This window comes from Ambystoma mexicanum, chromosome 7q, assembly GCF_040938575.1.
Source record: "Ambystoma mexicanum isolate Mex_15411 chromosome 7q, UKY_AmexF1_1, whole genome shotgun sequence".
NCBI lineage: Eukaryota > Metazoa > Chordata > Amphibia > Caudata > Ambystomatidae > Ambystoma > Ambystoma mexicanum.
In genome coordinates, this window is record NC_090941.1 from 498,670,320 (window position 1) to 498,684,119 (window position 13,800).

General features: G+C 46.3%; 1 protein-coding gene across 5 annotated transcripts in view; it reads right to left on the reverse strand.

Moving 5' to 3' along the window:
- The window catches only part of FNDC3A (fibronectin type III domain containing 3A), a 3,436,199-nt gene that overhangs the window by 1,921,431 nt on the left and 1,500,968 nt on the right, over positions 1–13,800 (reverse strand). For all 5 annotated transcript variants that reach the window (XM_069639023.1, XM_069639022.1, XM_069639027.1 and 2 more), the window contains one exon: positions 11,844–11,982. In XM_069639023.1, coding sequence (XP_069495124.1) covers positions 11,844–11,982 — 139 coding nt within the window. The remainder of the gene's footprint in view (positions 1–11,843; positions 11,983–13,800) is intronic.

Consider the following 13,800-nt stretch of genomic DNA (forward strand, 5'->3'; position numbering starts at 1 on the left):
TCTTTTGACACATCCCTGGGAGATGTAGGCACCAGTATGGATAACGGAAGCCAAGGGCTCGTAGGGCGAAGTGGTTGCTTATCCTGCTAAGTTGGTTACCGATCAAGGTCACCATAATCACCTTCTCTGTCCGAAAAGACACCCTCTGGGAAATCGTCATCCGAAAGAGTGGAAGGCTGAACCAGCGGAGCAGAGGGTGACACCCTGGGAGGCCTCATCAGAGACACGGTGAGGGCCTGGTAGGCCTACGGAGAAAAGGGAGAGCTGGAAGCAACTATTTCTCTATATTGGATACCCTAGGACAGGAGGTAATTACTGGGGTTCCTGGTGATGCAAGTTTTGGTGGCCCAGCCCCAGCTGCATCTGATGGAGGCCTTAGAGGCAGGGCAAACCGAGAAGCAGTCACAGTCACTGTGAAGATGGCAACCGTTGCCATTGACGGGACGAAAACTGGTACTGCCAGCTTGGTGGGCGATGTCATCAAAAGGGCCTTCTTGCACGAAGTCGACCACGGTCTGGCCATAGACTAAGCCGTAGATGAGGACTTGGAAGACACAGTCTTATGTTTCTTCAATGGAGTCTTGCCGGTCGACGGTGCCTGAGCAGTCAACGTTAAGATGTTGACAATGCCGGCCCTCAGATGAAGGAATCGCCTTTGTGGTCGTAGATGACCCGGTTGATGGAGATGCTGCAACTGCGGCACTCATCAGAGAAGTCGAGCATGAGACAACTTTGCCTTTTTCAGTATCTTCCCCTTGGAAGTGTCCTCAAAGGACCTCGACCTCTTGTCAGAGTGAGCACGCTCTTTGGGTCTGCTGGCCCTGGCAGAGGCATGACTGAGCACACACGCAGAGTCAGAGGTCCCAACCCTTGTCAATCCATGCCACTAACCTTCTATGACGGTCCCTCTGCATCTTTGAGGCGAAAGACTGGCAGATCGGATATCCATCCGCATCATGGTATGGATGAAGGCAGAAGATGCACTTTTGATGGCGATCTTCCTCAAAGATGTTCTTCAGCCTGCATTACGAACAGGCCACCTAAATCAGTACACCTAAATAATTTGCAGTATTCTTATATTCTGACTGACTAAAGTGAATATCAGTCTAAGTTAGGTGACTGCAGCCAGGATACCTAAATAATCTTTAGACCAAACAAATTGATTATATAGTGGCGCACAGACACACTATTGACATTACCCTCTAACAATTATGACAACGCCGGCTCTTGTGGGTTCGCAAGTTTCACAGGATCAGCTAAACGATATACTGGTAGCAGCTGAAACTAACAACCCTACTCTAACCACACAAGATCAAATAACTGACCATTTACAGGGCCCAAGTGAAACAATTCTAACAGCACTATATTTTGTCTTAACTTCACTTGTTAACGTCTTTCAACTGCTAAAGGGAGAGGTGCAATCAGATACTGGCATAACACTGGAGCTCACCAAGGAGGCGTGATGCTGCGACTTTACGTTAGTGGTCCTAAAAACAGTAATAAGCATGATAGTTACCGACACGCTGGGTGAAATAAAATCTGAATTAAAACAACACACATCCTCGTTGCGTGTTTTGCAAGCTAACTCACTAAACATTGAGGCGGACATGGCAACCATGATAAATGTCCAGCATCTGAATAAAGATGGGGGAGGTGTGGCCAGCAGCCATGCAGTGAGGCAGCAAATCCTGTGAGCTCCCGCTGGATCTGTAAATGCCATCCTAACACCAGTCCATTTTAATAAGAAATTCACAGATGCAGTGCCGGAAAACTCCAAGAGCAAGTATCCCGAAAACAGCGGCGAATAGAGAAGATTTCACGTGAGAGGAGAGCAAAGGGCCTGCACCGCGGAGAAGGGGAGAGGCAAGATGGCGGCAGAGCACTGAATGGCCCATAGTGAGCACCAGCGCGACGCGACAGCGAGAAGGCAAGCATGACGGCCCAGGGATGAGGAAGCTATCAGGTGAGGGGGACCAGAGCGACTAAGCGGGAACCCCGGTGCAGCGTGCTATCAGCGGACTGCATTGAAGGCACGGCCCGCTGTAGCAATGTGTGCCATAGCCCAACACACTCTGGAGCCGCATCTCCCAGTGGCCGGTGCTGAGGAGACCTAAACCTGTGGCACACAGCGGACCGCATAGTGTCGGTCAGAGCTGCGACCGGAGCGAATAGCTGAGAGCACATTGCAGACAACACCCCTGCCCCCTGTGGACAAAGAGTACAAGCCCCAGGAAGTCTGTATGCCCGTGTGTAGCTCACGCTCCTCACCAGCAGTAACGCCTGTGCCCGCAGAAGGACCAGAGCTAGCCCAAAGCACAGTCCCATAACTCAGCCCCAGTCACACAGGTCAACATGCGACCACAACATAATCCAGCCAAGCCTCAGTGAGGGATGAACAGAAACGCTGAGAATAGGGCCATATGGACCATCAACACACGGGCTGACAAAACCGGACAACAGAATGCTGGACCCAAACGAGCCGACACATCGTGAAGACAAGCACCAGCAATTAGAAAGCGTGGTGAACACGCATTGTGAACTGTGACTCCTCCTTTCAACTAAGCTAAACAAAAAGTGCACACCCTGCAAAAGAAAATGCACTGCCTGGCACCCCACTCAGAGCAGCCACAACAAAGCCCTGTGGCAGACAGAATGGCCACCTGGAAGCGCATACTCACTGCCACAAGCTATACAGGACAATACGCTGCAGCACCGCTCCAAGGCCAGCCGACTGAGCAGCGCACCGAACAAATCAGAACCCCTAACAGATCCAAAATGCAAGCGTTCGGCCAAGGGACAAAAATCCTTGATAGCCTGAGCACAGAGGGGGCCTTGCCCTCCTTCAAACAGCTACTGCCATAGCAACCCCGAAACCCAAACGAGCCAAAATGCCGGATAAACAGCGCAGAAGCAAAGCTAAACAGACCAGCATGGATTCCTATGCGCATAAGAGCAAAAGTAGCCCCCACACCTCCACAGACACCAAACAATTGCGGACAAATCCACAAATGCAGCGCCAAGAAAATGACCCCATCCTAGAGGCGATTGCAGCATTGAAATCGGCACTTGAGCGCAAAATAGATGCAGTAATTGTGGATGTGGGCCTGATGCGCCAAGACGTTGCTGGCTCTGGCAGACTGAATGGGTCCTGCAGAACACCAAGTACAGGAAAATGCCACCAACATTACCAGCACATAAACCCAAATCTCGAATATGCTTGGAAGAATACAGACCTTAGAACATAGAGCAGAAGATGCGGAAGGAAGAGCCCGAAGAAACAACATCCGCATACTTGGGCCTACCTGAGAGGGAGGAGGGCAGAGACCCAACTAATGACATTGAAAACTTGCTGTTACAGGGTTTCACAGAAGAACGGGCCCACAGACCAAGAGACTCCCTCCAGGTGCCCCACCAAGGCCTATGATAGCCAAAATCATGAACTTTAAAGACCGAGAAAAGATCCTGACCTTTTCAAGAGGGCGGCATAATCACTAGAAATTCCTCACGGCTCGTTATCTATCCCGATTACACGTCACTGGTGCAAAAGCGCAGGGTGATGTTTGGCCCGACAAAGGAGCACCTCCTGTTGGGATATCTTAAGGATTGGGCTATAAAAGCGGGCCGTCGTGATAAACAACAGACTGGGTTTGTCTCAGGGGTTGGCACCAGCCTTAACCTATTTCTTCTTAACAGCCTAAAGTCTAAGGCTTGTAGGTCAAGGCAGAAGGTTTACTTAGCCTTTATTAACCTGGAGCAAGCCTTCGACTCTATTAGTAGATAAAGGCTTTGGATAAAACTTGTTAACTGCCACTGCCCCCAAGACCTTCTAAAAGCAATAAAGAACATATACTCCCTTAACATCTATTCAAATCAGGATGTTGGGTGCAGGGACTCTAATGAGATCGATTAGTACATCTAGAGAACTGAAACAGGGCAGCACATTGGCACCCAAATATTCAATCTATATTTATCTGATATGGAGAAGAGCCAGGCAGAAGTCAATGCCTTCCCTCTGAAAATCTATAGCCACACAATCCCGTGAGTCGTCTATGCAGACGACTTGGTCTTGATCGACTACACGCCAGTAGGATTACAAAGGCGTTTAAATCAACTGGAGAATTACCTGAGAGAAAATAACTTGAGGGTGAACACAAAAAAAACGAAAACCATGATTCTACCCAAACCAGGAACAAAGAAAAAGCCAAAATTCAGCTGGGTAGTAAATCCTGAGAAAATCCAAACGGTCGACACAATGAACTACCTGGGAGTCCCTTTCAATTGTAGTTTAGTCAAAAAACCTTGGGTGGACGGCCTTAGACTCAAATGTATGAAACTGCTGCACAAACAAAGAAAATAAATAGCAAATTTGGCAAATATACAATTGAACCTCGGATTACTTATTATTATTACTGTCGATAGACTTAAGGTTGCCCCAATACTGACATATGGTGCAGAATCCGCCCCCTCCTCCATGAGGCAACCTAGGATCGATTGGATGGACTTTTTTGGAGGAGGGTATTGGGGATGCCACAGTCTATGCCCATCTACTTTGTCCGATTCGTACTGGGCTTTCAATCGCTTAGTTCAATGATTTGCTGGCGATCGCTAAGTCTATTTTTGAAATGTACGATGGAGGGAAGGGCACCCCATTTAAAATCTTTGATAAAGGAGCTTATAAAGGAATCAACCACGTAGTGGATGATTGGAAATCCTCTCATACAGATCTGCTCCGACAGTTAGATCTAACAGAGGAGGTCCTTAATTCAAATCCGGACAAAGCGAAGCAACAGATGAAGAGATTGGATCAATACTCTCCAGCAGAGATGTTTATATAACCTATCGCTGAATCTGGAGCACAAAGGGAGACCACTGAATTGCCTCCCTAAATATCCATTGAAATTCCCAAGTAAACATTATAGGAGACTTTCCACGAGACTAAGACTAAACATTCTCCCAACTAGGGAAGTCCTAGCTATAGGCGTCAGATCCTGTTAACTGACTCTTTCTGTAGATTTTATAATAATCAAGCCACAGTGGAATCATCTAAACATTTACTGTCAGAGTTCCAATCGTTGAAGGGAGAAAGAAGGCATGGAGTCAAACAACGAAGGGTTGAAAAACCCCGACATCTCAGGAGTGGTGGGATATGTTCATCCTGGGTAAAAACACCTCTATGATGTTGGCTGCAATTAAGCTTCTTGAAGAGTTGTTGGAATTAAAGGGTGAATGAGGGGGTTGGGGCGGTCGGAGGAGATTTGTTGGGAAGAATTTAACCCATGAGTGACATTTGGAACGTGCCACTTGGCTGTTTTTTTATTTTTGTTTACCCAGGCTGTCTATCGGGTTATCCAATTGTGGCATGTGTCTTTTTTCTTTTTTAATTATGTTTGGAAAAATGTAATGAAACTGATTAAGTGTTTTAGCTGTTTCTTTTTTTGTAAGGGTTGAAATAAAACAAAAAGAAAACATTGAAAAACAAAATTATGGATGCATTTTCTAAGAACGCCAGAAAATTGTAAGATTGTAAGATTTTACAGCTAGTGGCATTGGATGACAATCTAAAATGATCTTTACCATATTTGAACTACTATAATATGAGACGTTAGTTGTGATCCTGAGGAATAAGAGAGGTAGGAACAGAATCTTTGGTACGAATTAGCAGAGGATGTGGGGGTGCAGACTTGCGTCCTATCCACAAACATATCTTTGAGCCTTAGTTTAAGGTTAGGACATTTTACGTTTGTACAGAAATTGTACATTAGATTGCATACAATGGAATCTAATCATTCAGATTGATGTTAAATATGTAGCATGGGGTCAGTAGGAATTACGCTTTTAGTCTGTCACCCACAATAGGATGTTTCTATCTGAGGTGTGGGAGGAGGGGGGTTAGGGAGATTCAACGCCTTACACTAATTGAACACTAAATCATTCAGGGATTGTGCTGACCAAAAGCTGTCCTAATGGTTCTGAGACTGGATGCCCTTTCGGAAGGGTGAGATGTATTGCTGTGAGCTGCTTACAACTAGGCTTCAACCCAAAGATATCTGTATGGGTTTGAACATACCTGTGCTCAATCGGTGTAGTGGAAGAATTTGAGACATAGATGATTAATGACTGCAATGACATGGCTGACTGATCATCTTAATGAATTGGGTTTGCCAGATAAGGTATGTTGTTCCTGGTATTGTTGTAGGATGAAGTGGGGTGGATAAGCTATATGTTGCTGTGGATTTATTTTGAGATTTTTAATAATTCGATTTTATGGAAATCTAAAATGTTAAAACAAATAAAATATTAAAAGCAATGTTGTTGATTAGGTTTCAGCTGCTCCCCGTGTGTACCGTGTCAATATGAGCCAGAGTAGAGAACTCCCGATTCATGGGATCAGGGAATCCAGATATACTCTCCCTGACTGTCTCAGCGGGGCGACCCCGCCTCTGAGCCGCCTCCGGCTCCAGGCAGCTCATGGCAGAGCACGGAGGCTGGCGGCGGCATTGATGACGTGACCTCAGTGGCGGGGGCTTTTGATGTGGTTGGTCACCCAGCACTTGGTGCTTGAGACATGCTGCCCCCCCTCGGGTATTACGCATCGGAGGCCAAGAGGCTGGCCAGCAAGGAAGGAGCAGTGAGGGCTCCTCCCCAGCTGGAAGCAGAGTGGCACCGAGGCCATTCAACTCTCCCATGGTCACAGGAGGGAGACACACTGTGCAGGTACGGCAGAGCCTGCCCCCCAGTGAAAAGCATCCCCGCCGCCAGGGCGATTCCCTGCACCACCTATTGCCTTTTGAAGCGCTGAGTGGGAGCCCATGCTCCCAACCTCATCTGAGGAACCCTGCTGCTAGAACCGGGCTGGGCCTGGCCCCCCTCCAACTGCACCCCCCACCCGAGACCGGCAGCTCTCCCTGTTCATGGAATTAGCCCTGAGGACTCCTGCTTTGCCATGGGTCTGCCCTCAGCCACAGTGAGTGAAGCTCTTTAGGTGCCCCATTAAGCATCTCTCAGACCCCGTGCAGTGCCGTCCTCACACCTGCTCACCTACTTCAGGAGGCCAAGACATCAATCTCTTTGGGGCCGTACAAAAGCATCACTTGTTCGCCCACATCCAAGGCCCGGGGCACCCTTTGTCTCGGCTTGGGTGAGGGGGTGACACTGGGCCAGAAGAAGGTTATAGTGTCTCCCATGGTTGTGCAGTAAGTGGCACACAACAGGTCTCTGAGCCTGGCCTAGTTGAGCACAGGCTCCTGCCTTGGCCCAGCATTCCCCCTGGTGAAACTCCCTCCCAGGGGGTTCCCTGAAGTAGGTGTCCACCCAAGAGTTGGGAAACCTCACTAAAGAAATTCCAATACGAACGAAATCCCCAGTGATCCCTGTAAATCATGCCCACCACGACAGCACCAGACCTGGAGGAGGCCCAGTCGATGAGCAAAGGCATGGCAGTGCTCTTCGATGAAATAAGAGGATTTAGTGCGGATATTAGCAAAAGACTGGATGGGCTGGACAAGAAAGTAGATCGCATGGATGAGGGGCTCGAGGCAAACTAATCTCCGGTGGACATACTAGAGACCCAAATCAACATGAGACTTTCGGAGCACTAGAAAAGGGAAGAGAAGTGTGCATCGAAAAGGGATGACTTTGAAAACCACGAACGCCGCAATAATCTACGATTTTTTGGTTTCCCGGAACGAGAGGGAGAAATCAGAGCAATATTATCAAAGCCATAGCAATATTATCAAAGCCATAAACAATGTCATCAGGAAGCTTTTCAATGAGGACAACACCAACGAGCCCACTATCGATAAGCACACACGGCGGGAGGGGGCTCCGTGGTCCAAGGTCAGTGCTGGCTAGATTCCACTATTACACAGAGAAATCGAAGATTCTGGACATGGCGAGAAAGAGGGGCCCAGTGGACTCGGGAACCATGCAAATTACTGTATTCCAAGACCCATTAGCCTTATCCCTGACCAGAAGGAGATTCTGTGAACCGCTGACAAAATGGCTCACCTCCAAAGGAGTACACTATAGATGGGGCTTCCCCCCTTCTCTCTCGCCTTTCGAGTTCGAGGGGTATAAATACAACCTCATAACGGAAGACAACATCGGCAGAGTGACGAGATCCTTGGCGAATCGGCGTCCTCCCACGATGCCCAGGCACTGGGCGCAAAGCGAAGCCACAAAAAGCAAAGGTTTTGTGGACAGATGCTGAGTCAGAGGACAGTGTAAATTTAAGAAACTAACCCCAATGCCCCCCCCACAGTCCTGAGGATCGGTCTCGTTTTTAGCCTTCTTCTGGAGGGAGCCACAGTGTACTATTCGCCGGGGTGCCAGGGGTCTTCGGGATCCATGCCCTTTCCAGACTTTGGAAGTGGGGGAGTTACCTAACAGTTGTTGAAAGGCCAGAGGCTCTTCAAGTCTCTCACCATGGAACAGTTCTCCCACCGGTTTACGTGATCATCAGCTTTTGCTGCCCCATTCCAAGGAAAGCTGGAAGATGTTATTTTGTAACTTTTGAAGCTTTTTCTTGTCCTGAAGAAGATGGTCCAAAACCGCTAGCAGAACCATCGAAACCGGTCGACCAGAACTTTTGTGGCTCCTCCACAACACCACACGATATCCCCAATACCAACAGTGGGCTATCATAAAAACCAACCAGGAACCCAAGGAGCACAGTTTTCTCAGCACACCCCACATCCTGGGGACTGTGTGCCTTTTAAGGACCATTCAACAATTTCCACCCACGTTGTCCTATTATACTTTTTATTGTTCGGGCAACCACCCACATGGAAAGAGCACTGAGACTTCAGGGTGAATAAACCCAGAAATTCCCGATGCCTCTAGCCCACACATGTGAATCAAACTATTTTAGTTCATGACTACAAGATCTAATTTCCATCTCGCACTCACCCACAATACTGTTGGTTGCCCCACCCACACTTTTTTAGGCTGTTAGGGATGGAACTGCATGTGTAATATAGCCAACCCGCATGCAGTGAGCTAGAAGCCAGCCTCTCCTCCCCCCTCCCTCCCAGACAGTCGTCACACCACTCGCTGTCTAAGGATAGGCCACCCTTCCCAGCCGGGTATGGGTGCCGTCCCAGAGGGCCAGCTCAGCTCACCATCTTGTGTTTCATATGCCTAGGACCACTCTATAACCAGCATAATTACCTGTTTTTTCCTTGCCTTTACCTGCAAGCAGATCAATATTTCCCCTTAGAAACGTCCTTTGTGTACCTATTTGCCGGGGTGCCAGGGGTCTTCGGGACCCGTGCCCTTTCCAGACTCTGGAAGTGGGGCAGTTACCTAACAGTTGTTGAAAGGCCGAGAGGCTCTTCAAGCCTCTCACCATGGAACAATTCTCCCACTGGTTTACGTGATTATCGTTGTGGGGTTGTGTCCTCAAAATGCACAGGGTAGTGGGTTGAGTGTCAAATTAAAAGGGCGCAAAGGGGGGAGCTCTGAGGTGGCAAGTTGATCATTGCAGGCCCGAGGGTGGGGCAGCAAAAGGTGGTCTGGCCCACCAATGTTTTGGATGTGACCGGGAGTCCAGGTGCCAGAGAGGGCAGGAGGGGATTTGGGGGTTATGCTGTTCTCAAAAGGGTTTTCAAGTTGTACAAATTATTTGAAATCAAGACCATTTGACAGGAGGTTGGGTATCAAAGTTTAAACATACAGGACTTAAGGCACTGGGCCATAGGCTACACAGCATTAATAAGATGAGTTACATTAGCCTGGTCATGGCCCTAAATGGCTAGTACTGTGAACACTATGGCATTGGGTTCCCTTAATGTTAGAGGATTAAACTCCCTGGACAAGAGAACATAAACTATCTATGAATTCAACCGTCTGAAGCTAGATTTCATGTTTCTGCAGGAAACCCACTGGTAGAGGGGAAGGGAGCCATCCCTGAAAGCTAAGTCAACAGGTGGGGTTTTTCACGCTTCATGTTTGTCCAAAAAAAAGAGATGGCAGTGGTAGTTGCTAGTAAACTTTACTTTGCCATGGAGGCACAACTGAAAGACCCTGATGGCCGCTTCGTGATGGTGAAGGGAGAGGTTAGAGGACGCACACTAACCGTGGTCTCTTTGTACTGCCCGAACGATGCTCAAGAGCACTACTGGGAATCAGTCAAGGGTAAGATCCAAGCGTTTGTTGAAGGCTTGCTGATAATAGGAGGCGATTTGAACATGGTCCTAGACCCCGATTAGATAGGAAAAAGGCAGGCCCCCACGCAGCATCCCAGTCACAGTACAGGAGAGCCTCCTGCTTTTGGCGGGTCAATACAGAACTGGGGGTGGTGGACTCTCACATCAAGGTGCTTTGTTGGGACCCCCGTTCACGTACTACTCGAGGGTATACAATACATTCTCGAGGATTTACTTGGATTTCTCACAGAAACTATCCTGTGGTCGGACCACTACCTGGTGAAGGTCAGAATAGGTGAACTGCCTCCAGTGAAACATGAATCCAGGTGGTCATGCAACAACCTGCTGCTGAGAGTCAAGGAGCTCACTCTGATGCTGCTGAAGGCAATTAGAGAATTTTTCGACATAAAAACAATGTTGTTTGACGAGTAAAAGTTGGCACACTTGGCTCTTTGAGAATCTTCCCCTTGGTAAAGGCCACGGTTCATAATAACCAGGCAGTTAATCACTCCTACAGCACACTGGAACAAGAAGGTGATTAGATAATCTGTCAGAAATTACAAAGACTTAAAGATTCAAACAAAAGAAATAATCAGTGTATTTGGGGAACACTGGAACAATTTGTAAGACTGCAACTTCTATTATACCTAGGTACAAAGATTAATGAAATGTTTAGAATTGGGAATGGTTCTGGAAGAGTTAAAGGTAGCAAGGCTATTCTTGCTGTATGACAAAGACTAATTTATTCCACTGGCTTAGAAAAAAAATCTTCCTAGTATATAGCAGTATGTTTTTAAGAAATCCATGGCTAAGGTTAACAAACATCGCTCGCAAATATTGTTGCAGATAGATCATGATTGTGGCAAAAAAGAAAACTATGTTAGGGGATATAGCGCTTGAAGCTTGTTTTTGAGTAAAGATAGTATTTATATATAACTTCCAAACAGAACAAACAGAAGAGAATACCTTAAAACACGCCTTGGGCTGATCCCTACACCAGATGTAATCAGAGCCTGGGCAGGCATACAGAATCATTTGGTTATATACCCCTGAGGTATGGGTTGTGTTGGCACTTATGCCATGTCCCGATGAGCTGCCCATTAAATAAAGATGAAATACTAGTCCTTCTGAAAAACCTGTTAAATGAACAAAAGATCAGGACATCTAAAAGAAGTTTGAGGTTCCCATTAGGAATTACCAAAAATATGGTATGCTTCGGGTCCTTCTAGCATGTCGTAAAGGTAAATAATGCAGGAGTGCACTTAGGATAAGACTTCCTTATGCAGAAGTCAACTATCATAGTTATTTAAAAAAAACATGGAACATCTAATGGCTGCAGAAGTGTCCCTGAGCTTCTTTTGTTAAACAGATAAGCTTTAAGTCGTTGCTGTAATTGTGTTAAACATTGCATTATGGTATTCAACTCACCTGTGACTGGATTTGTAGAAGTTCCAACAAGCGATAAACACTGTAGAACCTTGATGTGACTGTGAATCCAGTGGGCTCAGTTTTATTTCTGACAATAATTTGCCATTTTCTCTACTGATTATTGGGAAAATAGTGTATTGCACAATGTTCTCATATAAATCCATAAAAATAATTATGATGATTAAAGCTTTGCTTCGAGATACAACAGTCATTTGCATTTTACTCAGTTTCAGCAAAGATGTTCATCAAAGATGGCAACTCCGTTCTTACCTTCCACTGCAAAGTGAGTGAATTTTTTGTCCGGTTAGTTATTCGTGGAGGATTTGGAGTTTCGGGCTCACAGCTGGCTGTGGTAAAATTCACAGCTTCTGAAGGGTTACCCTTCACTGAGTTTGATTCAGATTGAATCCTAAAATGAAGACATAAGAAATGTGTTCTACACCAGTATCTGTGTACCGCATTTGTTACATTGCACATACAGGGAAGCAGACTTTTCTTTCTCTTTTTAATAGTCGAAGTGAAACAATGCTAACTGATTCTACTGATTATTCTTAACAATCAATTTATTTGTACATCATTATTGTAACCCTAACCATTTCCCAGAATGCATGTATTTAGTTAACAGTGTGAATATTGCTCAAACAAAGTCAAATACTAGACCTCAAAATTAAGAAATCACTGAAAAGTATGCTAGGTAAAGTTACATCTTTTCTGACAAATATTTTCATTTCTTCATTTTGTGTTTGACTTTTTATCCCTCCAACCCATTTAACTGCCCTCTTTTTTTACCCCCTTTCTCTATTCCTTTTCAATTCTTTATTTCTTCATTTTCTCTCTTTTCCGTTTTCCTTCATACAAGGCGTTTTCGCGCTTAGAAACACTTGTGTACAGGCGCGTTATGTCATATCATATCATATAGGTCCCAGTCTAGATTTTCTCCAGTGAATCACGCATTGAACACATTTTCATAATATTTAGACAACCATTGAAGAGAAGAAGACATTACTTGCCTCTCTGCAATGTTCTTTCTGATGAATGTTTGGATGTTCCTCCAACAGATTCCTCATCTATAATATTCATCTCCCAAGATCAGCTGCTCTACGGAAACTTTTTCACCACCAGGGGGCGCATCGAGGCCTCCATGTCAGCTCCACCCGACACCTCTGCTCGCCCCACACCTGACATGACACAGGGGCTAGTATATATTGAAGGGCTTTTGTACCACTTTTTTCCCTAGCACTCTGATGCTTGGGGACCACAGAACCAAAGGTGTAACAGCTATCCTCCAAGAGAGGCAGGTTGGGAGGGAGATAAGGAATCTGTGGGAAGAACATCCATCAGAAAGAACATTACCCAGAAGTAAGTAATTTGCTCTTCTAATGGATTCCTTCGTCCAATGGATTCATTCCTCTCATCTAAGATAGACTATCATAGCAGTACCTACAACTGGAGGAGGGAGGAGACCAAGACCACCACCTAAACCAAAAAGCTGTGGAGGATCACTCAACCAAAGCGAGTGTCCTGTCTTGACTGGGAATCAAAGCATTAATGCTACACAAACATGTGCAGCGAAGCCCATGTAGCCGCCCAGCAAATTTCCTGAGCAGGGACTACACATTGCAAAGCCGAGTTGGAAGCCAAACCTCAGGTCGAATGATTTCTGAGACCTTCAGGCACATCCTTTCCAGTCAGATCATAGCATTCCAAAATGCAAAGGTGACAGGATTGTTTGGTCACTGCCCTGCCAGGAAACAAACCAGCATAACCTACAAATCGCCCGTCATCTTCCCTGTGCTCTCTTGTCCAAGAGACAAGCTTATGGCCCACACATGGGTTCAGCCAATGGAATAGTTCCTCTGCCTTGGAAGGGTGTGGCAGAAGAAGAAAAACAGGAAAATGGATCTTTTGAGAGAGATAGAAATCAAAGACCACATTCGCGGGAGGAAGAATGGCCTCACTCTCAATCTCAACTTCTCATTGGAGAAAACCAAGTACGGCGGTTTAACAGATAATGACTGGAGCTCACTCACCCATCTAGCGGAAGTGATGGCGACCAGGAAAATCACCTGAAGGGTGAGTAATCTTAAAGAACAAGAATGTAGGGGCTCACAGAGCGCCCATAAGAAACATTAACAATAAATTCAAGGACCATACCAAAACAGCATATTTGCATGTGTGAAAACCAAAGGGGGTCTCACTTGATAGTCCCCAGTGGTCCCACTCACAA